Here is a 27,006-nt window from a genome sequence, read left to right as displayed (position 1 = left end):
TGGTCTTGGGAGTAGCATCTTAATTGAGAGGAAGTGATTCTTTTTAGGACAAAACTAAAATTTGGAATAATCATATGACTTTTTATGTATAAAATTAGATACCTTTCCTGATTTCTGGCCTTCTTGACAAATTATAGCATTTTTAGACTTGAATAAATAGGACTCTTAAGATTCTGATTCCCTGTTGTTACATTTTTAAAATTTTGTCCTTTTTAAACTCAGTTTGAGTCTTTTTTAAAAAAAATCTTTGTATAGACCTGTGATCTGAGCCCCATCCTTAAACAGAGGTTCTGGGAGGAGTCATTCGGAATGAGAGAGGGACCCCAGGGGCTGAGGATATTTCTGAGGTGTGAGTTCTGGACTGAAGTAATCTTCAGGATGAAGAGATTGTTGGGGCATGTACAGAAGTCCTGGGGAATGTAGCCAAATGGAAATGAAGAGAATTATATAATGACATATTTGGAGTAGGACCTTAATTTAGCCCAATCCTTAACCTGATCAGGAATCCCTAGTATAGAATCTATAGGTAGTTAGTCATCTGTCTATCTACCTTTCTCTAAAAGACCTATTTTAAAGGAACCATATCCCTTCTGAGAAAGCCTGTCCTATTGTGGGACAGCTCTAACAATTAGGAAATTTTTCTTGAGTAAGACTAAAAGTAGCTGAGAGTAGTGAATAGAGATCAACCAAAGTCCTGAAGTCCTTGGTCAGTTAGTCATCTAACAGTTGCTAAGAGGTGCTATGTGCCAGGCACTGTGCCAAGCACTGAAAATACCGAGAAAGATTTAAAAAAAATACAATTCTCTGCACTCAAGGAGCTCACTTTCTGTTGGGGAAGACAGCATGCAAACAGGCACACGCAAACAAGATAGAGGCAAGACGAATTGGAAATGATTTAAGAGGGAAGGAACCAGGATTAAGGGAGTTAAAGAATGCCTTTTGTCAAATTTAGTTTTTTAGTTTAGATTTTAATTCAGACAAGAAGGAAATCATGGAATCCATGGAGAACAACCAACAGGCTATTTGTACTGATTCAGATGTGAGATGATGCAGGTCTATAGGGAAGGAAGCATATGTGAGAAATATTATGAAGGTGAAAACAGCAAACTTTGACCTCTGATTGGCTGTTGTGATGGGAGACAGATGAGGATAAGAGATCAAAGAATAGAAGAGACTCCTGAGTTACAGGCTTGGGTAACTAAGACAGACTGTGTATCTTGGACAGTAGTAAGAAAGTTTATGTGGGGATGGATGGATGGACTTTGAAGAAAAGAGAATAAGTTCAGTTTGGGACATATTGAGTTTAAGATTTCTATAGGACCTTCAGTTCAAAATATCCAACAGGAGATGGAAGATTGGAAGTCATTAGAAAGCTTAGAGGGCTGGATAAATAAATCAGATAATCATATACCAAAAGATAATAGTTGAATCTATAGAGATTGATGAGATTACCAGGTGAAATAGTAGGAAAGAGAGGGCCCAGAAGTAAGCCTGTGTTTCTGTAAAAGTGCTTTGCGTTTGGTTTCATAAAATTCCTATATATTTCTTGGTAAATGGACTCACAGAAATGTTATCCATTTGCTCAGTCTCTCAAAAAGCATTTATTAAGGGCTTACTTATGGTGTCAATCACTTTGCTAATCACTGAAGATATTGTTCAGTGTGTATGAGTCTTTGTGACCCCATTTTATCACCCCATTTTAGACTTTTCTTGGGAAAGATAAAGGAGTGGTTTGCCATTTTCTTCTCCAGCTCATTTTACAGATGAGGAAACTGGGGCAAACAGGATTAAGTGACTTGCCTAGGGTCACATAACTAGTATTTGAGGCCAGATTTGAATTTAGAAAGAGGAGTGAGTCTTCCTGGCTCTAGGTCTAGTACCTCATCCATTGTACTACCTTGCTGCCTCAAAATTTTTGTACCAAGACTCAGATTTATGATTTATTATATTCTCTCCACCTCATCTCACATAAGAGTTCATGTTAATGTTGTTTTTTCTTCTTTAGGGAAGTGGTTGACTCAATGGTTCAGCATTTTAAAGTAACAATATTTGGAGACCGGAGACCAGTTTATGATGGTAAAAGAAGCCTCTATACAGCCAATCCACTTCCTGTAGCAACTACTGGGGTAAGAAATGCATATTAGTTGTAGTTTTTATTAACATATATATGCACTAAGCCAAAAACAGAAAACAAAACAAAAACCCAGGACCAGAAAAACAGTCCATACTATGACTAGGTAAGAGGAAAAATGAAGAATGAATGAGGGACAAGGGGAAAGAAAAGAACTCTTGTCAGCACCCGTAAAGGATGTGGCTGAAAAGTTATGATAGTTTATGTGTAAAAATTACTTTAAATGTAACTCATTATATGATATATAATATGATATTAGGCATTTTCTTCAGCTGTCTCCCATGTTTAGAACTCTCCCTTCTCATCTCTACCTCCTGACTTCCCTGGCCTCTTTCAAGACTCAGAAAAAAATCCTACTTTCTACAGGAAACCTTTCCCAATTTCTATCAATTCTAGTGTCTTTCCTCTGTTGATTACTTCATGTTTATCTTGTCTTTAATTTGGTCATACATAGATTTAAAATTTTATCTCCCTTCATTAGATTGAGGCATGGACTGGTTGTTGGGTTTTTTTGGTATCACTAATACTTAGTACAGCATTTGGCACATAATGGATATTTAGTAAATGCTTATTGACTATTACTAAACAAGTTTAATTGACTATCAGTCTTTATTAGTTTTTTTTTTTTTTTAGATTTTTTTTTTTTTTTAATTTTAAACCCTTAACTTCTGTGTATTGACTTATAGGTGGAAGATTGGTAAGGGTAGGCAATGGGGGTCAAGTGACTTGCCCAGGGTCACACAGCTGGGAAGTGTCTGAGGCCGGATTTGAACCTAGGACCTCCTGCCTCTAGGCCTGGCTCTCAATCTACTCAGCTACCCAGCTGCCCCCTCTTTATTAGGTTTTAATAGCATTTAATTTAAAATCTCGTGTGCCTTTGAAAGTTGTCTTACATTGCTTAAATTTAAAATGCTTATTTAGTATGTCCATGTAAATAATAATATGTATTTTAAAAGTTTTATTTGTAACTTTTAATAACACTTCATTTCCTATATTTCCTTGCCTTCTCCCCTTTCTGAAAGCAATCTGCTCTAAGAGAATTTTTTTAAATGGAAAAAAAAAAACAACCAAAACCGAGTTAAGCCAAAATAAACAACACATTAGCCCTATCTAACATTATATATAGCATTCTTGATTTATGGTCTCCCCAGCCTCTTCAAGGAAGGTATATCATTGTACCTCTTCAATGACAAGCTTGGTCATAATTATACAGTACTGAGTTTAAATTTTGTTTTCGATTTATGTTATAGCCATTGTATGTATTGTTTTCTTGGTTCTGTTGACTTCACTTTTGCATCAGTTCATATGATTTCCCATATTTCTCTGTATTTTCATTGTTTCTCATAGCACATGAAGTTTCCATTATATTTTTTGCACTTTTGATTGGTGGCATCTACTTTTTCTTGTAGTTCTTTACTTCTCTCTTTACTATTACCTTTCTTTTTCATCTTTGCCAATTTTCTGAATGTGAAGTGAAGAAAGCAACAAGAGTTGTTTAGATTTGCATTTTTCTTATTAATGATTTAGAATTTTTAAAATATGGATATCATTAGTTTACACTTTTTGAGAAGTATTTGTTGATATCATTTGGTCACATTAGATATATGGAGAATATGCTCTTACATATTTACATGAATTTCCTATGTATCTTGAATAGCTAACCCTTAATCATAGATAGTAGATGCAAATATTAATTATACAGTCAACTGCTTCCTTTCTTATCCTCCTACATTAATTAAAAAAAAAATTAAAACTCTTACTTTCTGCCTTAGAAAAATACTAAGTATCAGTTCCAAGGCAGAAGATCAGGAAGTGACTTGCCCAGCATCACACAGCTAGGAAGTAACTGAGGTCAGATCTGAACCCAGGACCTCCCTTCTCCAGGCCTGGTGCTCTATCCACTGAGCTGCCTAGCCGCCCTCATTAATTTTCTTGTATAAAAGCTTTTGTGTAGATTTGTACTTCTACTTTATTGTCTTTGTAATTATCACTTGAATAGTCTTCAGTAGTTGCTTTGAAAACCCCCTCAAAATCCTTTTGCCAAACATTGTGGTGATGAACTTCCCTGACCACAGTTTGGCTAATCCTCCCACTGAAGACAGTTTAAATTCTGGGCCCATACTTGAAGCCTTTTTGGTGCAGGACAGGGTTTATATTCTACTTACATAACCTTTGTAGTGTTGTATCAGCCCCAGGCCATACATGAAGCATTGAACCTTAGTGGAAAACTTGTATTTAAAGATCAGAGAACATGTGTCTATCTTGTTGGGTTTTGATTTGGCTCTTTTTCTCTCTCAACAGGTGGATTTGGATGTTACATTGCCTGGAGAAGGTGGAAAAGATCGTCCTTTCAAGGTGTCAATAAAATTTGTGTCTCGGGTGAGCTGGCATCTGCTGCATGAAGTTCTGACAGGACGGGCTTTACCTGAGCCAATAGAACTAGACAAACCAATCAGCACTAACCCTGTTCATGCTGTCGATGTGGTGCTACGACATCTACCCTCCATGAAGTGGGTTCTCTTGTTTTCTTTGTATTTTTTAAATGAGAGGTGATTTGTGCAGCTTTTTCTTTGAAGGTTCCTCATTAATTTTCCTAAGTTGATCAGAGATAACAAGTATTTTTGATCCTCTACAATACAGATGGTTTTCCTTCAGGATTTGAAATTATGTACCTCATTGTGTCTATCATATTTATATTCTGATGGCTTTTTGTAGTAAAATGTCTATTCCCTCTTTCTCTTAATTTTAGCTCTAAACTGATTATTTTTACATTAGATTTTATGTCTTAATAATATTTTACATGTTATTTCACTTAATCCTCACAAAAACTATCCATTAGATAATATATTATCCCAATTTTGCAAAGGAAACTAAAGGTTCTGACTTGCCCTAGGTCACATAGTAAGTGGCAGAACCAGGAGTAGAATCTAGGTTTCTAGTTTCCATATGTGATTCTTTGTGTTATGCTGTAGTACCTTTCTTTATTCCTGTATTTAAACCACCTTATATTTTAAAATCTCTTTACCTGGTTCCTCAATTAGTCTACATTTGTCAGACATTGTGCTGAGTCCTGGGTTACAAATACAAAGAATGAAGCCTCTCTCAAGGAACTTATATCTTAAAGGAGTGTCTAAGAACATATATAAGTAAATATAGAATAAATATAAAGAGAATAAATACAAAGCAGTTAGGAAGGGAGAGCAAACAGCATTCAGAAGATAGGGATCAGAAAAAACTTCATTTAGGAGGTGGTATTTGATCTGCCTCTGAAAGGAAGATAAGATGGTCAGTGCAAAGACGTGGAGACTGTGGGAATAGTTAGTATTAGTAACACAAAGAAGACCATATGGAATAGATCTCAGCAACCAGGAAAAGTAATGATGTATTGAACATATAGAATGGTTTAGGATATAAAGAGCTTTTAAAGCTTAAAAAAACAACCCCTGCTCTTATTCTAGGAGACCTGTATTACTGTACTTACTTTTTCCCATGGTTATTTCCTGGATCATTGAGCATCAGACTATGGGATCTTCAAACTTGCTTTAGCATGTTAGGATAGAACTCTAGGATCATTAAAAGTCCCAGAGCCTGAGCTGGCCAGGTCTGAATACTATTTTACTGAGGTCAGCTCTGGGATAATCTGGGCTACTCTCAGCCACCTAGGGGTGTTTTGACTATCCAGAAGTTTCCTTTCTTTTCTTTTGTTTTTTTTTTAAACACTTACCTTCTGTCTTAGAATCAATCCTTAGTATTGATTCCAAGGCAGAAGTGTGGCAAGGACTAGGCAGTGGAGGTTGAGTGGCTTGTCCAGGGTCATATAGCTAGAAAGGCTTGAGGCCAGATTTGGACCCAGGACCTCCCATCTCCAGGCCTAGCACTTAATCCACTGAGCCACCTGGCTACCCCATCATAGAATTTCTTAAGGGAGCCCTCTGTTTTTGTTGCCTCAGGAAACAGAGCCTTCCACGCTACATTTGCCCATGTCTGGTCACTGCTGACACCAGCAGGCTTGTTCCTATTATCCTTGAGATTCTGGTTCGCCTCTTGTGCAGTTCCAGGGTAGAAGAAATCACTTAGTCTATTTTCTCATTGGATTTCTTAATCATTATCATTCTTTCTGGTGCACACTTTAGGATCTTGCCAGAGTAGACATATGGATTCTAGGTAGTCTTCCTCCAGTTCAGCATTATCTTGGCAGAAAGGTGATTGGTCTTGTCTCAAACCTTATCCTTCTCAAGCTGTCTTTTGCTTTGTTTAACATTGTTGAATACTCTCTCCTCCTGGATACTCTATGGTTTTGTGATGACTTTCTCCTTTCTGACTTTACATCTTCAATCTCCTTTGCTGCCTTATCATCCATATCGTTCCCTCTGATGATGGGTCTTCTCCAGAGCTCCATCCTAAACCCTTTTCTCTCTTTATTCAGCTCCTCTGATGTGAATTATCACCTCCATGTTGTTGATTTTTGGATCTGTATATCCAGCCCCTGGTTCTCCCCTACAGTCTCCCATCCCCAATCTTCTACTGAATAATTCAAACTTGAATATCTTGGAGGCATCTCAAAGTCAACATGTCTAAAACTGAATTCGTTATCTTCTCCCAAAACCCATCTCTCTTCCAAATTTCCCTATTTCTGAGCAAGGTACTACCATCTGTCTGTTATCATACCACATTGATAATCTTCACCTCTTCACTCCCCTTCACTTCATGTATCCCTTTAGTTGCCATCTCTTGTCATTTTTACCTTCCCAGTATTTCACATATCCAACTCCTTTCCATTTACATAACTGCTACCTTAGTTTATCACTTCTTGAGTAGATTATTATAAGACTCTCCTAATTGATCTTCTTGCCTCAAGTTTATCAACTTTCCAGTTCATCCTACACATTACTGTCAAGTAATTTTACTTAAAAATATGACTTATCTACTCAGTTAATTCCAGTTAGGTTCCCCACAAGATAAAATAAAACTTTCTTTGCTTTTTTAACAATTCTTATAATAAGTCTTTATAAGACTTTTCATTTCAGGCATTACTTCACATTCTCTTATCTAGTCTAATTGGACTTCTCTCTCTTCTTCAATTATAACACTCCCATCACCTGTGCTTTTGCTTTAGCCATTTTGTATACCTGGAATGCCTTCTTTCTCCAGAGTCTCTCATTTCTTTTAAGATGGAGCTAAATAACATCCATGCTTTTCCTGATTTCTACCCCTCAACCATTGTTATTGCCCCTTTCTCAAATGACTTTGTAATTAACTACTTTCTATATGTTTTTATCCATTACATTTATGTTTATGTTGTGTGCATATATATTTACTTATTGCCTCTCTCATTAGAATGTAAGGTCCTTAAGAGAAGGGATGACTTCATTCTTTGATTAATTGAAAAGTGAGGGAGGGGCATGGATGGGGAAAGAGAGAAAGAAGGAGAAGAAGAATGTCACAAAATCTCATAAAGGAAAGAGTATTCAGGAGGAAAGATAGTCATCAGGGTCAGAAGCAACATAGAAGGATAAGATTGACAATGAAGTCAGATTAGAAGGGTGGGGGGCAGGGAGCAACCAAACTTGAGATTTCACTACCAAGTAAGTAAACTCTCAATGCAAGTCAACATCTCTTCTGCAACCCAGATTCTTCTGAAGTTGTCTGGAGCCCTGAGAAATTAAATGATTTGCCAAAGGAAATACTTCCAGGATGTAGCCTGGATAGAACTTGAACCTAGGTCTTCACAACTCCAAATCTGCTCCTCTAGTTACTTTGCTCTCTACAATAGAATCTAAATTAGTGGTGTGTTAGTTAGGATTGACTTGTCTTTATCATGCTATTGAGTCATATTTAGCTCCACTATAGGAGAATATTGACTGCTTTTTTTTATATATAGTAACTTACACATCAATAGTTATATGTAACACAGCTAACATTCTCTTACATTCATGGAAGTCTTGAATTTTTAACCAATGTGTTTTTTTGGAAAATAAACACTCATTCAACTAAATGAGTTTTTAAAACAATTACCTAACATTAAAATATGATGGACAGTTACATTCCATTTGGGTTGTATTTCTTTTCCGTGGTTGGGAAATGACCCTTTTATTTTCATGTATTTGGCATTTCTGTTCTTTTGGCAACATAATTTTATATGTTACAGTTACAGTTTTTAATATATTCTAAAGGTTGTTGTTTAAAGATTCATGTCAAAGACCAGTTGAACAAAAAGTGATTTTTTTCTCTTTATAGGTATACTCCTGTTGGTCGTTCCTTTTTTTCTGCTCCTGAAGGATATGATCACCCTCTGGGAGGGGGCCGAGAAGTATGGTTTGGATTCCATCAGTCTGTTCGACCTGCCATGTGGAAAATGATGCTTAATATTGATGGTAAGGAACCCGATAGTAGATTGCATTTTTGGTGTGACTTGTGTAACATTTTTGGTGTGACTTGTGTTTTTTTTTTTTAAACCCTTAACTTCTGTGTATTGACTTATGGGTGGAAGAGTGGTAAGGGCTAGGCAATGGGGTCAAGTGACTTATCCAGGGTCACACAGCTGGGAAGTGTCTGAGGCTGGATTTGAACCTAGGACCTCCCGTCTCTAACGTGTACTTCTGATGATAAAACTACAATTGAATTTTTTTGATGATAAAACTTTGACAAACCAGGAAAAAGAACCACAGCATTCCAAAAAAGCCTTTAAAAAAACCAAACTTTACCTAGGGTGTACAGATTCTTCCCATTTTAGTATTAAGCATTAAGTTTGCATATGAGAAATAAACCCTAATGTTATGTTCTAAACAGCATTTTTGTATGACTCACTTTTCTCCTTTTATCTCTAATAAGCAAGTGTTTATTTGTGAAATTTGAATATTAAAGCAACAAACTTGAACAATCATGATAACCAAAAATATTAGGTCAACTGCTACTTTATAATATAGTGTTCTTTTTAGCCACAAACACTTTATTCTTTTTGTGAATCATAATGCACTTTCATTCTTACAAATCTGTTGATGAGATAAATTTTTTGTTTTAATTACTGAATTTAGGAATGGTTTTGGATAGTTGATAATGTAATGCTTTCAAAGGTCGGAAAAAAACCATAAAATTCCAAAGAGTGCCTAGACTTTGTGGAGGATTAAAGACAAAAGGACACAAATAAGTGTATCCTCAACTCGTCACTTTCAACTCCTATATCAAAAGTCTCATACCAAGTTTTGCCTTCATAACACCTTTTTTTTTTTTTTTTTAAACCCTTACCTTCTGTCTTAGAATCAATACTAAGTGTCATTTCCAAAGTGAACCTGTAAGGCCCAGGCGGCTAAGGTTATTAGTTGCCCAGGGTTACACAGCTAGGAAGTGTCTGAGTCTAGATTTGAACCCAGGACCTTCTGTCTTTCTGGCCTGGCTTTCTATCACCTGAGCCATCTAGCCAGCCGCTTCATAAATATCCCCCAGTCTTTCCTCTTAACACTGCCATCATCCTAATGTAGGTTCTCTTCAGTTCACATTTGGACTATTGCAATAGTCAGTCAGTCCTCCACTTACCTTTCAAATTGATCTTCCTAAAACTCAGATCTTAGTAAAGCCAGCCCCATCTTCATCTCTACCAGTAAACGCCAGTGGCTCCTTGTCACCTCCGTGTTTATCCCATTTGTCATTGAAAGCCTTTCATTGCTTGTCCTCTCTCCCCCACCTTCCCAGTCTTCTTTACACTTTATTCCCCCTTTGTGTTCTGCAATCCAATAACACTGTCTTCTTTGTTGTTTATTGCACAAGATACTCTACCTTCCAGTTTTATGCATTTTCACTGGCTATTTCCCATGCCTGAAATTCTCTCCTTCATATTTGCATCCTGACTTCCTTATAGCCTCCCTCTGCCTCACCACCCCTACTCACACACTCTAATCCCAGAGAGAAGGCCCTAGAATTAAAGGAGATTTTGAAAAGCCTCCTTTCAAAGATAGAGATATTACAGAGTTTCACTTGATAAATCTCATTTGTAAATTATCTCCCCAGTTTGATGATAAGGTCCTTCAAGGCAGGGACTGTCTTTTGCCTTTCTTTGTATTCTCATTGCTTAGCATAGTGCCTGACACACAGTAGATAATAAATGCTGTATCTCTAATATCTGATATTAAATTGAGCTTTTCCAAACACTAAAAGTTCAGACTGATGAGGATCAACTAGAGAAAGTTTTCATTTTGCTTTTGATAAATAGAAAACGGTAAGGGAGAAAAATCCAAATTATATGAGAGTTCTGAACTGTCACCCATGACCCAGGAGTCACATAGATGGTACCTTAACTTCTGTTATTGAAAAGGCCAACAAAATGAAGGACATGAGAAGGGATAGGTATGGGATTTAGCAGAATAGCAGCAATATTAGTGACTGGAATACTGGGCATAGTTTCACATAGATTTCACCTTAAACATTTTAAGGCTGCTGATAGTTATTTATAACTGATAACTAGAGGACAAATTAATAATAATTAAGACTTAGAGAATTATATTGTTTGAGAGGGACATTATTGATCTAGTGGGGGAAAGTGTAAGAAGCCTGGAAAGGTTGGGGTTGAGGGGTGGCGAAAGGTCATGAAGAATTTTGAACAACAAATAAAGGATCTTATATTTGATCCTGGCTATTATTAGGAGCCACTGAGGTTTACTGAATTAGAATAGTGACATGGTCAAGCTTGCAGTTTGAAAAGATGACTTTGGCAGCTGAGTGGAGTAGAGAAGTTTTGTATATGAGAGATACTATGAGGGCAAAATAGAACTTGGAAATAAATTGGATATAGGGATTAAAAAAGTCAGGAGTTGAGAATGATACCAATGTTGTGAACCAAGGTGACTGGGACTATGGTGGTGCCCTGGAAAGAAACAGGAAAGTTAGAAAAAGAGGGAGGGTTTCTGGGGGTAGGAAATGAGTTCAGTTTTGGGCATATTGAGTTTAAGATATCTTTTAGGATGTCCATTTTGAGATACCTAACAAGCAGTTGGAAATGTGATCCTGGAGGTCAGAAATGTTTGGGGATGGATAATTAGAATTGAGAATCATCAGCATAGAAATAATTGAGTCCATGGGAACTGATGAGATCACCAAGTGATTAAAAAAAAAAAAAGGGGGGAAAAAAAAAAAAGAAGGCTCTGGACAGAACCCTGTAGGTTACTCACAATTAGCAAGCATGATCTAGATAAAGAGGTAGACAAAGAGACTGAGAAGGACCTGGCTAGAGAGGTTGAGGCATGAGAACCTAGAGATGAGATTATCAGAAGAGAGTATCAACAGTGTCAAAGGCTGGGGAGGCAGCTAGGTGGCTCATTGGATTGAGAGCCAAATCTGGCCTCAGACACTTCTTGGTTATGTGACTCTGTGCAAAAAGTCACTTAATCCCTATTACCTAGACCTTACTGCTCTTCTGCCTTGGAGCCAAGGTAAGGGATTCAAAAATTAATTAAATAAAAAAGACAATTATCAAATACCAAGTCCTAAGCTAAGTACTCAGAAACAAAGATAACTACATTCTCTCAGAGCTTATAAAGTAGTAAAAAGTTCATGTAGAATTTAGTTACTTTATAGTTAGAGTTGGCTGAAATGGCTCCTTTGGGAAGGAAAACACATTTAAACAGAGTGCCTGAAAAAGTAATGTGCAATAAATCTAGAAAGGGTAGGCTGAAACCTACCCTTAAATGACTTTAACAGCCAACCAGAAGAGTTTGTATTTTATCCTATAAAAAAACAATAAGGGAGGGGGGTGGGGATGAAGGGGATAGGAGGAGCATGAATCAGGTAACCATGTTAAAAATGTATATTAATAAATGTTAAAAAAAAAAAAGATTATATAGTTTTAAATTTGTACATGTGCTTTCTCTTTTTTTTTAACCCTTACCTTCCATCTTAGAACTAATACTGTGTATTGGCTCCAAGGCAGAAGAGTGGTCAGGGGTAGGCAATGGGGGTCAAGTGACTTGCCCAGGGTCACACAGCTGGGAAGTGTCTGAGGCGAGATTTGAACCCCGGACCTCCAATCTCTGGGCCTGGCTCTCATCCACTGAGCCACCCAGCTGCCCCCTGTATATGTTCAGGGGACTTGAATTCCTTTAGTGGTATAGAAAAATTAAGTTTCGTAACTAGTTAACAAGAATAGTTAGAACAGGAAGCTACCAGATAGCACACTTCCTTTTACCACAGCTGCAGCCCAGGTGAACTCCTTCCTGGCTTGGCCCCACCTGGTTCCCTTCTATGGGGTGGTAGCCTCTTAGTAGGAACTTAATAAATATTGCTGAATTTTGTTGAATCAGTTCAATCAGTTGACTAGCATTTATCATCTAGATTTATCAATCTAATATGCTGAGCACTCTGCTAGGCACTGGTGGGGGATGAATACAAAGATGGAAGCGATTTTGATTTTATAAGAGTTCGCACTTTATTAAAAAAAAAAAAACAATAAGGGGGAGAGAACCAGATGTGATAGTGGTAGATCCACTTAGGGATCCCCTTGAATACCCAGGCTGGTATTCTAACCTCTGGTTATTCAGAGTGTAACAGAATCACTTTCTCTCACTGGGCTAGTTTCACAAATGCCTTGGAGACAATTGATATTTAAAAAAACAGTATCTTTTATTTTAAGAGGGGATACAAACTGAGAATCAGAACAAGGGGTCCCTAACTCTAAGGGATCTAGCTGGTTTCCCAAGATCCTCTACATCCTTCACAAGAGGGAGCCTTCTGGTCTTCTGGCTAGCTTACCAGCTCCCTGTTTCTATCTTTGTGTTCCCCAGAATCTGACTAAACTACCTATCTATGACCTTCAGTAATTGGTTAGATTTATTTCCCAAAAGCTAACTCCAAAAACTGTTATGAATGATCTCTAACGGCTAAATTCATCCCAGTGGGTCTGACCCCTGAGATAAAACCTCAAAAGCAATCTGACAGGATTTTTTAAATAAAATCTTTTGGAAAGTACAGCAGGTATGGTCATCCTTTTCTAGATCTTTCCAAATCAAACGGTGCCTCCAAAGATGAATTGGGAGTTTACTCCTCCTTTATAGTCAGGTTGAGTTAGATAGCTCTGATAAGCCCACTTTTCCTCCACCATTCCTGGACAAGAAGCTCCCAACCTCCAACAGGAAGTCACTACTCTAGCAGTTGTCACTTCCAAACTGTTCCTCCTCTACCTTCTGCCTGCTAAAATTCTTTACCTTGATTTCCTAGTATGTGCCTTAAAGACAGCCTTCCACTTCTCTTAAATCTTATCCTATTGCTATCCTTTTTCCATTATACCTAGAAACAATTGCTAGCCACTGGAGCTTTGGTAGGTGGGGAAGGAGGTTGTTCATAGTCAGACCTGAACTTTAAAAGCATAAAGATAAGTTAAAGAAATAAAAATAACCCTATTTGCTGATGATATGATGGTTTATTTAGAAAATCTTAGGCAATTAGACAATTGCTTCTGAAAAGTTGCAGACTTAAAAAAAACCCTCAAAAATAAATTGTATTTCCATATAATATCAAAATCTGAGGAACAACAACAGAAAGGGAAATATGATTCTAAATAACTATAAAATGTATAAATGTGGAGGTCAATTTTCTAAAGCACACAAAAGACTCACATAGATTCAATTACAAAGTGCTCCTTAAACGAATAATTTAAATAGAAGAATGTTTTGTTTGATGCTCATGACTGGGCTGTTCCAATATAATAAAAATGATACTTTCAGAATAAATTTATACTCAGTCCTTTACCAAATAGATAATCAAAGGGATACTTTACAGAACTCAATAAATTAACAATTTATTTGGAGAAATAAAAGATCTAGGATATCAAAGGAAATGAAAAGAGAAACTCCATTTAAAATAATTCTAGACAATATAAAATACTTAGGAATCTCTCTACCAAGACAAACATAGGCATTATATGAACACAGCTACAAAACACTTTATACACAATTAAAACTGGATTTAAATAATTGGAAAAACATTAATTGCTCATGGGTAAGACATACTCATATAATAAAAATAACAATCTTACCCAAATAAATCTACTTATTCAGTGCCATACCTATCAAACTATCAAAAACTTTTTTATAGAATTGGAAAAAATTATAACAAAAATTCATCTGGAATAACAAAAGATCAAGAATATCAAGGGAAGTAATGAAAAAAATTATGAAGGATGGGAGCCTAGCAGTACCAGATTCTAAACTATACTATAAAGTAGTAGTCACCAAAACAATATAGTCCTGGCTAAGAGACAGATGGGTTCATCAACGGAATAGTCTAGGGGTAAATGACCTCAGCAAGTTAGTGTTATATAAACCCAAAGATGTCAGCTTTGGGGATAAGAATTCACTCTTTAACAACAACTGCTGGGAAAATTGGAAAACAGTATGGGAAAAATTTGGTTTAGATCAATATCTTACATCCCACATCAAGATAAATTCAAAATGGGTAAATGACGTACATGGAGAGTGAAATCATAAGTTAAGTGAACATAGAATAGTATACCTGTCATGTCTATAGGAAAGGAAGGAATTTAAGGCCAAGCAAGAGAAAATGAATTACTTTGATTATATCAAATTGAGAAGTTTTTGGACAAACAAAACCAATGCAACCAAAATTAGAAGGAAAGCAACAAACTGGGAAAAAAATATAACAAAACTCTGTCAGAGGTTTAATTTCCCAAATATATAAGGAAATAAGTCAAATTTACAAAAAATCAAGCCATTCCCCAATCAACAAATAGTCAGGGGATATGAATAGGCAGTTTTCAGATGAAGTAAAAATTATCAATAATCACATGAAAAAATGTTCTAAATCCCTCCTGATTAGAGAATTACAAATCAAAACAAAGCTGCGGTATACCACCTCACACCTAGCAGATTGGCTGATATAATAACAAAAGAAAGTGATAAATGTTGGAGGAGATGTGGCAAAATTGGGACACTAATACACTGCTAATAGAGTTGCGAATTAATCCAACCATTCTGGAAGGCAATTTGGAATTATACACAAAGGGCCTTAAAAGACTGCCTGCCCTTTGATCCAGCAATATTACTGCTGAGTTTGTACTCCAAAAAGATAATAAGGAAAAAGACTTGTACTAAAATATTTATAGCTGCGCTCTTTGTGGTGGCAAAAAATTGGAAACTGAGGAGGTAGTTCTTGATTAGGGAATGACTGAACAAATTATGGTATCTGATGGTGATGGAATACTATTGTGCTATAAGGGGTGATGAACTGGAGGATTTCTATATGACCTGGAAAGACCTCCAAGAACTGATGCAAAGTGAAATTAGCAGAACCAAGAGAACATTGTACACAGAAAGTGGAAACATTGTGGAATTATCCAATGTAATAGATTTTACTACTAGTAGGAATTCAATGATCCCAGGACAATCCAGAGGAACTTATGAGAAAGAACACTATCCAAATCCAGAGAAAGAACTATAGGAGCAGAAATGCAGAAGAAAAACATGATCAATCACGTGGTTCAATGGCGAAATGATTGGGGTTTTGGCATCAAAAGATCACTCTACTGCAAATATGAATAACATGGAAATAGGTTTTAAACAATGATACACGTATAACCTGGTGGAATTTCTTGTCAGTTCCAGGATGGGGGAGGACAAGGAGGTGGGAAAAATCGTGAATCATGTAACCATGGAAAAATATTCTAAATTAATTAAAAATTTAAAAACCACTGAAGAAAATAACTCATTAAAAACTGTAGGATAAGCCAAATGTAAAAAAAAAAAAAGCAAAAACAAAAAACAACTCCAGGTAGAAAATAGCTTCCTAAAAATTGGGACAAATAGAAGCTAATGAAACCATAAGACAATAGGAAACAAAACAAAATCAAAGAAGTTGTGAGAGAGAAGAAAATTTAACTACCTCACTGGAAAAACAACTACCCTGGAAAGTAGATCCAGAACAGGTAAGTTAAAGAATCATTGGAATACCTGAAAACCATGATCAATAAAAGAGCTTGGACACCATATTACAAGAAATCATGAGAGAAAACTGCTCTGATATCCTTTAACAAGGAAGGAAATAGAAATGGAGAGAATCCCACTGATCAACTCCTGAAAGAGACTCCAAAATTAAAATATCCCAGAACTATGTTAGCCAAATTCTAGAACTCTAAGGCCAAGAAAAGCTGCCAGAAGGAAACAATTCAAATAAAGAGGAGCCCCAGGATTACACAGGACCTAGCAGCTTCTACATTAAAGGACTGAAAGGCATAGAATATGATGTTCCAAAAGGCAAAGGATCTAGGACTTGTTATGATTAAAATTCTCTGGAGATTATATATTAATTTTAAATTATTAGTAAAAGTTATAGAGAATTACATGATTACCTAGCCTCACCTAATTAATGTGTTTGCCACACTTGTCTATTCAAAAATGGCCATGCCAGCAAGATCTCCAGCCATAGACTGTCGAGAGCCAAAAATAAAGCCCCCGTGCTTCCACAGTCCTCTCATTTTTAAAGCCATTTTAGGTCACTCCTTCTGGATCAGTCCAGGCCAGAGCTTAGTCTTCTAGATGCCAGTAGTTATGTGAGACTAGAGGCCAGCTTCTTCCTGGAGCCAGGGAGCCACAAGGCCTTTTGGCATCTTAATATAGTACACATGCACACCCAGGCAAAGGGTGGGTCTGATAATGGAACAAAATGGTCATTTTCAAAATTTTCAAAAGGAATAAGGGGTATAATTTCTATTAAATTCACACGATCCCCACCCCCCTCCCAATGCTTTGGGAGATTAACATGCTGTTCTCCCCAGTGAATCATCCCATGTATAATATCTATACATTTCGGAACTATCTCACCAGACTGTATAAGGGCACAAAGATATTATACATTTCATTGGAAGGTCTAGCTACATTTTGGGTGTTTCTTAACATACTAAATGAATGACAAACGTGTTGACAAGAAGTCAGTAGGGTGAATTCCCCTTTTTTGGCACAAGAGTTTTATAATTAGTATAAAATAATGGCACATGGGAAGAACAAAAGTGGATGGCGGAGGGGGGGGCCTAACCTCCCCCTCCTTCATTTCAGTTTATTATATCCAAAGGCTCACTCAGAATCTCTTGATGTAGTTTGATTTCTGGGGACATTGTTGTAATAGCACACTTATAAAACCAAAACACCAAAATAAAACTGATATGAAAGATAGTATGCTTTGATCCTCATCCATCCAACTTCCAATAGTTCTTTTTCTGGAGGTGGATAGCATTCCCTGTCATAAGTCTTTCAGGATTGCCCCATTTCTGAGAGTAGCCAAGTTTTTGCAGTTCATCATACAGTATTGCTATTTCTATGCACAATGTTCTCCCAGTTTGTGCATAGACTTTAATACAACTAAGACAAAGTCTTAAAAGGACAAAAATTCCTAGGTTAAAAAATGTGTCCATGTAAAAAATGTCCATGTGATTACATGATTGCCAACAAACCTGTTCCCTATAGTCATGAGAGGTTCCACCATGCACTGTCAGATATCAAATGGGTCTCTAAAGCAATTTGGTGAATATCATTCAGAATTCTTTGAAGCTCATGAACATTTGTAGCAGTTTCACCTGACATATAAAAACAAGATTGATAATAAGATCCCAGACACCCCCAGAAGCAGCTGTAAAACTATCAAGAGCTAACCAGTTTTATATGACTGTATTTACCAAGGAACCAGTCTCTTCCTGGAAGAAAGAGATACCCTTAGAAGAATACCTCAGCAGAGATATTCCTAATAGAATCTTTTACTGCCATCATCCCAAAAGTGGATATAACAGCCCAGAAAAATCTCTGTGGTGCCAATTAAGGGATTACTGAATTAGGTTTAAATCACTTCCCATGTATATCACCAAGTGCCAAGATTTCTAGCCATGGACTTGTCTACCCAGCCAATAAAATAATAATGCTCTAATACTAGTAGGGTAACATAGATCAAACCACAGGTCCCATACCACCTTTGGGGAAGGGAAGAGTAAGCCAAAGAGTTATAAAGGTAGAATTACCAAGGATCATCAAACCCTTTGGAAGATCTGTCTCCAGTAACAGTTGCAAAAGATATGTGTTTATGTTACCCATCTTTTGTGCTATTGAGCTTTGTCAGCACAAATAGGATGAACTGGGGGAAGCAGTCATTGAAAACAAAGCATCTGTGAACAGGGAAAGGGTAAAAAGAGAGAAATAGAAAATAAATGGAGAGGACAAACAATAATCATAACTACGAACATGAATGGGGTAAAACTCGACAATAAAACAGAAAAGAATAGCAGAGTGGATTAAAAACAAGAACTCTGCGATATGCTGTCTACAAGAAACACATTTAAAACAAAGAAACACACACAGTATAAGTAATAGGCTGGAGCAGAATTTACTACAGCTTAACTAAATTTAAAATTTTTTTTAAAAAGCAGAAGTAGTAATCATGATTTTATTTTTCTTAATTTTTAAATGTTTTCCATGATTCTTGTTTTCTCCCTCCCCTCTCCCAAAGTTGACAAGCAATACCACTGGGTTATATACATACATACATGCATGTATGTATATATAATCACTCAAACCCACTTCCATATTAATTCATTTTTTAAGAGTAATCCTTTAAAACCAAAACCCCAAATCACATACTCATATAAACAAGTGATAAATCATGTTTTCTTCTGCATTTCTAATCCCATAGTTCTTTCCCTAGATGTGGATAGCATTCTTTCTCATAAGTCCCACAGAAATTGTCCTGGATTGTTGTATTGCTATGAGTAGCAAAGACAATTACCTTTGATAGTCCCACAGTGTTATAGGTCCTGTGTATAATGATCTCCTGGTTCTGCTTATTTCAGTCTACATCAGTTCATGCAGGCTTTTCCAGTTCTTACAGTAATTCATCAATTCATCATTCTTTATAGTATAATAGTGTTCCATCACCACCATATACCACAATTTGTTCTGCCATTCCCTAATCAAGGGACATCCCCTCATTTTCCAATTTTTTGCTACCACAGAAAGAACAACTGTAAATATTTTTGTACAAACAGATCCTTGCCCAGGTTTTTTTTTTTTTAATCTCTTTAGGATATAAACCCAGTAGTGCATATTGCTAGATAAGAGGACATACATCCTTTTAAGGCCCTTTGGGCATGATTCCAAATTGCCCTCTAGAATGGTCAGATCAATTCATAACTCTATCATCAATGCATTAGTGTTCCAACTTTGCCACATTCCCTCCAACATTTATTATTTTCCTTTACTGTCATATTGGCCACTCTGCTGGGTATGAGGTGGTACCTCAGGGTTATTTTGAACTGCATTTCTCTAATCAGAAGGGACAGTCATGACTTTAGTTAAAGCCAAAGTAAAAATAATTAAAATAGATAAGGAAGAAAATTATATCATGATGAAAGGCACCATAGACAAACAATATCAATATTAAACATATAGGGACCAAATGGCATAACATCTAGATTCTTAAAGGAAAAGTTATATGAGTTATAGGAGGAAATAGAAATTAAAACATTACTATCAACCTTCCCCTCTAAGAAATAGATAAATCTAACCAAAAGATGAACAAGAAAGAAGTTAGAGAGATAATTAGAAAAGCTGGCTATGATAGGCCTCTGGAGAAAATTGTATGGGAATAGACTTTTTCTCAGCAGTATATGGCATCTTCATAAAATTGACCATATAATTTGGCATTCAAACCTCACATTCAGATGTTGAAAAGCAGATATATTAAATGCATGCTTTTCAGACCATAATGTAATAAAAATTAAACTCAACAAAGGGCTACAGAAAGACTAGAAATATATAGGAAATTAAACAATATTATCCTAAACAACAAATGGGTTAAAGAACAAATCATAGAAACAATCAACAATTTCATTAAAGAAAATGACAGTGAGGAGACAACATATCAAAATTTATGTTATTCAGCCAAAGGAGTACTTAAAGGAAAATTCACATCTCTTAATATTTATATCAGTAAATTAGAGAAAGAACAAATCAATTAATTGGGCATATCACTAAAAAAACTAGGACAAGAACAAACTAAAAATCCCCAATTAAACACCAAATTAGAAATCCTGAAAAACAAGGGAGAAATTAATAAAACTGAAGTAAAAAAACCTTTGAATTAATAAGACAATGAGCTGGCTTTATGAAAAAAAAATAGATAAACTCTTGGTTAACTTGATTTATAAAAGAAGGAAATCAAATTTCCAGTATCAAAAATAAAAAAGGAGATCAGAACCAAAGAAGAAACTAAAGCAATTTTTGGAAGTTATTTTCCCCAACTATATGCCCATAAATTGTACAGTCTAAGTGAAACAGATGAATACTTGCAAATTGAATAAACCATTAAATAATTCCCTAAGAAAAAGGCTTCAGGGCCAGTTGGAATTGCAAGTGAATTTTACCAAAGAATAACTTAACTCCAATACTAAATAAACTATTAAAAAAAATTAAGGGAAGAGGGAATCCTTCCAAATTCTTATGAAACAGATAATGGTACTGATACCTAAACCAGGAAGAGATAAAACAGAAAAAGAAAATTATAGACCAGTCTATCTAATGAACATTGATCCAAAAATTTTACATAAAATACTAGCAAGGAGATTATAGCATTTTATCACAAGAATAATATACCACAATCAGGTGGGTTTTATACCTGGAATGCAAGGATGATTCAATATTAGGAAAACCATAACTATAATTGACCCTACCAATACCAAAAGAAATCACATAATTTTTCAATAGTTGGAGAAACATTTGACAAAATACAACACCCATCCTTTAATTTAAAAAAAAAATTAGAAAACATTGGAATAAAAGGGATCTACCTGAAAGTGATAAATAGTGCCTATCCAAAACCATCAACACAAATTATCTGTAATGGGTACAACTAAGATTTTCCCAATATGAACAAAGATAAAATAAGGATGCCCATTATCACCACTGTTATTTAATATTGTGCTAGAAATGCTTGCTATAGCAATAAGAGCAGAAAAAGAAGTTGAAGGAATTGGAATAGGCAATGAAGAAAAAATTATGGTATACCTAGAGAACCCTAGAGAATCAACCAAAAAAATGAATAGAAATAATTAATAACTTCAGCAAAATCACAGAATACAAAATAAACCCACACAAATCATTAGCATTTCAACTTACTACTAACAAAATCCAACAGCAAGAGATAAAAAAAGAAATTACATTCAAAATAACTAGACAATATAAAATACCTGGAGGTATACCTACTAAAACAAACCCAGCAACTATAATAGCACAATTACAAAATACTTTTCAGAAACTGATCTTTTGGATTTCCGGGTTAAGATGGAGGCAGAGTAAAAAGCAGCTGCTTAACCTCTCCTAAACCACACATATAGGACTCCTCAAGAGGACATAAAAACCCCACAACAGGGCACAGCATTGAAGGTACATGGGATCAGGGCATTTTCATGCTATAAGGGGGTGAAATAGCTCTCACTAAAATGTGAGCTGAGCAAGCCCACACACACACACACACACACACACACACATACACACACACCACCTACAGGGCCAAAACCAGCGCACAAGAGTTAGAGCAAGTTTGGGACATCCATTAAGTCCTTGGCAGCTACCTGGAATCACCAGGGCCTGCTCCTGAGAGCAGCAACACTTAAGACCCCAAGAGGCTAAAGAACCCATGGACTTTGAACACAGACCTTGAGCTCAGGCGCGGACGCAGGTACAGACGCGGATCCTGAGCACAGGCATGGACCTTGGGTGGGGACCTAGTGCAGAGGGGTGTACGACTGTGGAAGCAGCACCCTGAGACTGTTAAAGGAGCTTCGGGCAGAGGAACAAGAAAGGGGACCACCAGGAGGCTTGAACCTGAGAACAACTAGGCATGAGACCTCAGGAGCCTAAAGAGCCCAGACAGACCGTAGGTATGAGGATAAAACTGAGAGGGCGTTGAGCTAACAATAGCAAGCCAGACACAAGAACCCCAGAAGAGAAAGATCAAGAAGAAATCTTTAACACTCAACAACTTTTACACAGAAAAAATACAGAAAACAGAGTAAACTGCAGAAGAGAACAAACAAGTAACCATATCCAAACCTTCCCAAAAAAATGAAAACTGGTCACAAGCTCTTGAAGAGTTCAAATCTGAGATTATGAGAAAGATGGAAAGGATCTGGTAAGAAAATAACAGTTTAAAAGGCAGAATTTCGCAATTGGATAGTGAGGCTCAGAAATCAAATGAATTGATAAGCAAATTGAAGACCAGATATGACCAGCTGGAAGCCTTAAAGAACCAAACAGACCAGATTGAAAAGGAAAACCAAAAGATTATAGCTGAAAACCAGTCTCTAAAGGCTAGAATTGGGCAATTCAATAAAGATGCCCCCAGATCAAAAGAATTGATAAGCAAATTGGAGACCAAAATCAAACAGCTGGAAAACAGGTCAGACCAAATCAAAAGATTATAGCAGAAAACCACTCTATAAGACAAGAATTGGGCAAGTAGAAGCCAATGATCTCTCAAGACAGCAAGAACAAATAAAGCAGTCAAAAGACTGATAAAATAGAAGGAAACATGAAATATCTCACTGAGAAATTGACAGATCAAGAAAATAGGTCTAGAAGAGACAATTTGAGAATCATTGGTCTTCCTGAAAAACCAGAAATTAATAGAAATTTGGACTCCATACTAAAAGAAATTATTCAGCAAAACTGCCCTGAGGGCAATATAGACATTGAAAGGATCCATAGATCTCCCTCTACACTAAACCCTGAAAAGACAACCCCCAGGAATATAATAGCCAAATTCAAGAGCTTCCAAGTTAAAAAAAAATTTTTTTTTTCACAAGAAGCCAGAAAGAGACAATTCAGATATCAAGGAGCACCAATCAGGATCACACAGGATCTGGCAGCCTCCACACTAAAAGACCACAAGGCTTGGAATATGATATTCAGAAAGGCAAGAGAACTGGGTCTACAACCAAGGATCATCTACCCATCAAAACTGACTACATACTTCCAGGGAAAAATATGGGCATTCAACAAGATAGAAGATTTCCAAGTATTTGCACAGAAGAGACCAGGACTAAATGGAAAGTTTGATATCCAACCACAAAAATCAAGAGAAACATGAAAAGTTAAATAAGAAACAGGAGGGAAAGTAAGAAAACTCATATTTTTAAAATTTGCCTCTTTAAGGGCTTCAATAAGATCTAATTATTGGTACTCCCATATGGAGAAATGTTATGTATAATTCTCTGGAGTGGACTCTATTCACTATTATAGTATCCACTATTATAGTAATTAGAAGAATTATTCACAGGGAGAGGTTGGAGTACTACATGGTCTAAGATATGGGGGTGGGTGGGAAAGGGGGGGGTGAATAGTAGATGGCACCAAGAGAAACTTTAATGAATAAGAAAAACAGGATATTCTATTACACACAAAGAGGGCATGGGAAGAAGAGGGGATGAATACTATTATAAGAAGGAGAGGAAGAGGGCATTAAGAGGTAATAGTTAAACCTTACTCTCAGTGGAATTAACCCTGAGAGGGAAAAGTAGCTATATCCATTGGGATATAGAATTCAATTTAACCCTACTGAGAAAGTCAGAAGGGATAAACGCAGGAGAGTGGGGAGGTCAAAAAAGGGAGGGGAGAAGAAGGGAGAGGGAACTCATTAGGCCTTAAAAATAAAAAGAGGGGAATAATAAGGGAAGGGGTAGAGAAGGAAGTAAATCAAGGGAGGGGACAAGGGTTACTGGTTTAAAACAAATCACTGGTTTAAAAGGAAATAGTGTAAGAAGAAAGAATAGAACTAGGAGAGGATACCAAAATGCTGGGGAATACACAACTGATAATTATAACTCTGAATGTGAATAGGATAAACTCACCCATAAAACAGAAGCAAATAGCAGAGTGGATTAGAAACCAAAATCCTACCATATGTTGTCTGCAAGAAACACATATAAGGTGGGTAGACATACACAGGTTTAAGGTAAAGGGCTTGAGCAAAATCTTTTGGGCTTCAATGAGAAAAAGAAGCCAGGAGTGGCAATCATGATTTCTGACAAAGCCAAAGTAAAAATAGATCTGATTAAAAGAGGCAGGGAAGGTAATTACATCCTGATAAAAGGCAGTATAGACAATGAGGAAATAACAGTGCTCAATACGTATGCACCAAATGGCATAACATCCAAATTCCTAAAGGAGAAACTGGCAGATCTCAAGAAGGAAATAGATAGTAAAACCATACTAGTGAGAGATCTAAATATTCCTCTTTCTGATCTAGATAAATCAAACCAAAAAAATAAATAAGAAAGAGGTAAGAGAGGTGAATGAAGTCCTAGAAAATTAGATTTAATAAATAGGTGGAGAAAAATGAATAAGGACAAGAAGGAATACACCTTTTCAGCTGTACATGGTACATTCATAAAGATTGACCATGTAATAAGGCATAGAAACATTGCAAACAAATGCAAAAGAGCAGAAATAATAAATGTAACCTTTTCAGATCATAATACAATAAAAATAATAAATAATAAGGGCACCTGGACAGGCCAATCAAAAACTAATTGGAAATTAAATAGTATGATTCTCCAAAACCAGTCAGTTAAAGAAGAAATCATAGAAGCAATCAACAATTTCATTGAAGGGAACGACAGTGATGAGACATCCTACCAAACTCTGTGGGATGCAGCCAAGGCAGTACTCAGAGGGAAATTTATATCCTTGAGTGCATATAATAACAAATTAGGGAGGGCAGAGATTAATGAATTGGGCATGCAACTTAAAAAAATAGTAGAAATAATCAACAACAATCAACAGCAAAGTTGCAGGATACAAAATAAATGCACATAAATCTTCAGCATTTCTATATATTTCCAACACATCACAGCAGCAAGAGGTAGAAAGAGAAACATCATTTAAAATCACCCTAGACCATATAAAATACTTAGGAATCTATCTACCAAAACAAACACAGGAATTATACAAAAACAACTACAAAACACTTTCCAAACAATTAAAACTAGATCTAAACAATTGGAAAAACATTGATTGCTCATGGTTAGGACGAGGTAACATAATAAAAATGACAATTCTACCCAAATTAATTTACCTATTTAGCGCCATACCTATCAAACTACCAAAAAACTTCTTTACTGAATTAGAAAAAACTATAACAAAGTTCATTTGGAATAACAAAAAATCAAGAAAATCAAGGGAAATAATGGGAAAAAATGTGAAGGAAGGTGACCTAGCAGTACCAGATATTAAACTATACTGTAAAGCAGCGGTCATCAAAACAAAATGGTACTGGCTAAGAGACAGAAATTAGGATCAGTGGAATAGACTTTGGATAAGTAACATCAGCAAGACAGTGTATGATAAACCCAAAGAGCCCAACTTTGGGGACAGCAATCCACTACTTGACAAAAACTGCTGGGAAAATTTGAAAGCAATATGGGAGAGATTAGGTTTAGATCAACATCTCAAACCCCACACCAAGATAAATTCAGAATGGGTGAATGACTTGAATATAAAGAGGGAAACTATAAATAAGTTAAGTGAACACAGAATAGTATACTTCTCAGATCTCTAGGAAAGGAAAGATTTTAAAACCAAGCAAGAGTTAGAGAAAATTACAAAATGTAAAATAAGTTATTTTGATTATACTAAATTAAAAAGCTTTTGTATAAACAAAAACAATGCAACCAAAATCAGAAGGGAAACAACAAATTGGGGAAAAACTTTATAACAAAAAACCCTGACAGGGGTCTAATTACTCAAATATACAAGGAGTTAAATCAATTGTATAAAAAATCACGCCATTCCCCAATTGATAAATGGGCAAGAGACATGAATAGGCAATTTTCAGATAAAGAAATCAAAAACTATCAATAAGCACATGAGAAAGTGTTCTAAATCTCTAATAATTAGAGAAATGCAAATCAAAACAACTCTGAGGTACCACCTCACACCTAGCAGATTGGCTAAAATGATAGCAGGGGAGAGTAATGAATGTTGGAGGGGATGTGGCAAAATTGGGACATTAATGCATTGCTGGTGGAGTTGTGAATTGATCCAACTATTCTGGATGGCAATTTGGAACTATGCTCAAAGGGCTATAAAAGATTGCCTGCCCTTTGATCCAGCCATATCATTGTTGAGTTTATACCCCAAAGAGATCATAGATAAACAGACTTGTACAAAAATATTTATAGCCGCGCTTTTTGAAGTGGCAAAAAACTGGAAAACGAGGGTATGCCTTTCTGTTGGGGAATGGCTGAACAAAGTGTGTTATATGCTGGTGATGGAATACTGTTGTGCTCAAAGGAATAATAAACTGGAGGAATTCCATGTGAACTGGAAAGACCTCCAGGAATTGACGCAGAGTGAAAGAAGCAGAGCCAGAAGAACATTGTACACAGAGACTAATACACTGTGGTAAAATAGAATGTAATGGATTTCTGTACTAGCAGCAATGCAATGACCCAGGACAAGTCTGAGGGGCTTATGGAAAAGAACGCTACCCACATTCAGAGGAAGAAGTACAGGAGAGGAAACACAGAAGCAAAGCAACTGCTCGAACACATGGGTTGAGGTGGACTTGATTGGGGATGTAGACTCGAAATGACCACACCAATGCAACTATCAACAATTTGGAAATAAGTCTTGATCGATGACACATGTTAAAACCAGTGGAAATGCGCAATCGGAAGGGGGGTTGAGAGGCGGTGGGGGTGGGGGGGGGTGAAGGGGAAAGTAAGAACATGAATCATGTAACCGTGATAACTTTTCTAAAAAATAAAAATTATTAAAAAAAAAAACACTTTTCACACAAAATTCAGACCTAAACAATTGTGGGGGAGGGGGAAGAATGTG

General features: G+C 36.3%; 1 protein-coding gene across 1 annotated transcript in view; it reads left to right on the top strand.

The window, feature by feature from the left end:
- The window catches only part of LOC123241074 (protein argonaute-3), a gene marked incomplete at its 5' end in the record, with an annotated part of 72,425 nt that overhangs the window by 7,378 nt on the left and 38,041 nt on the right, over positions 1 to 27,006 (top strand). The window contains 4 exons of the mRNA XM_044668781.1: positions 288 to 349; positions 2,006 to 2,126; positions 4,433 to 4,641; positions 8,369 to 8,505. Of these exons, the coding sequence (XP_044524716.1) occupies positions 288 to 349; positions 2,006 to 2,126; positions 4,433 to 4,641; positions 8,369 to 8,505 (529 nt within the window). The remainder of the gene's footprint in view (positions 1 to 287; positions 350 to 2,005; positions 2,127 to 4,432; positions 4,642 to 8,368; positions 8,506 to 27,006) is intronic.

The sequence above is a fragment of the Gracilinanus agilis genome, chromosome 3, assembly GCF_016433145.1.
Source record: "Gracilinanus agilis isolate LMUSP501 chromosome 3, AgileGrace, whole genome shotgun sequence".
In the NCBI taxonomy this organism is placed as follows: domain Eukaryota; kingdom Metazoa; phylum Chordata; class Mammalia; order Didelphimorphia; family Didelphidae; genus Gracilinanus; species Gracilinanus agilis.
This window is presented reverse-complemented; position numbering and strand designations above follow the sequence as displayed.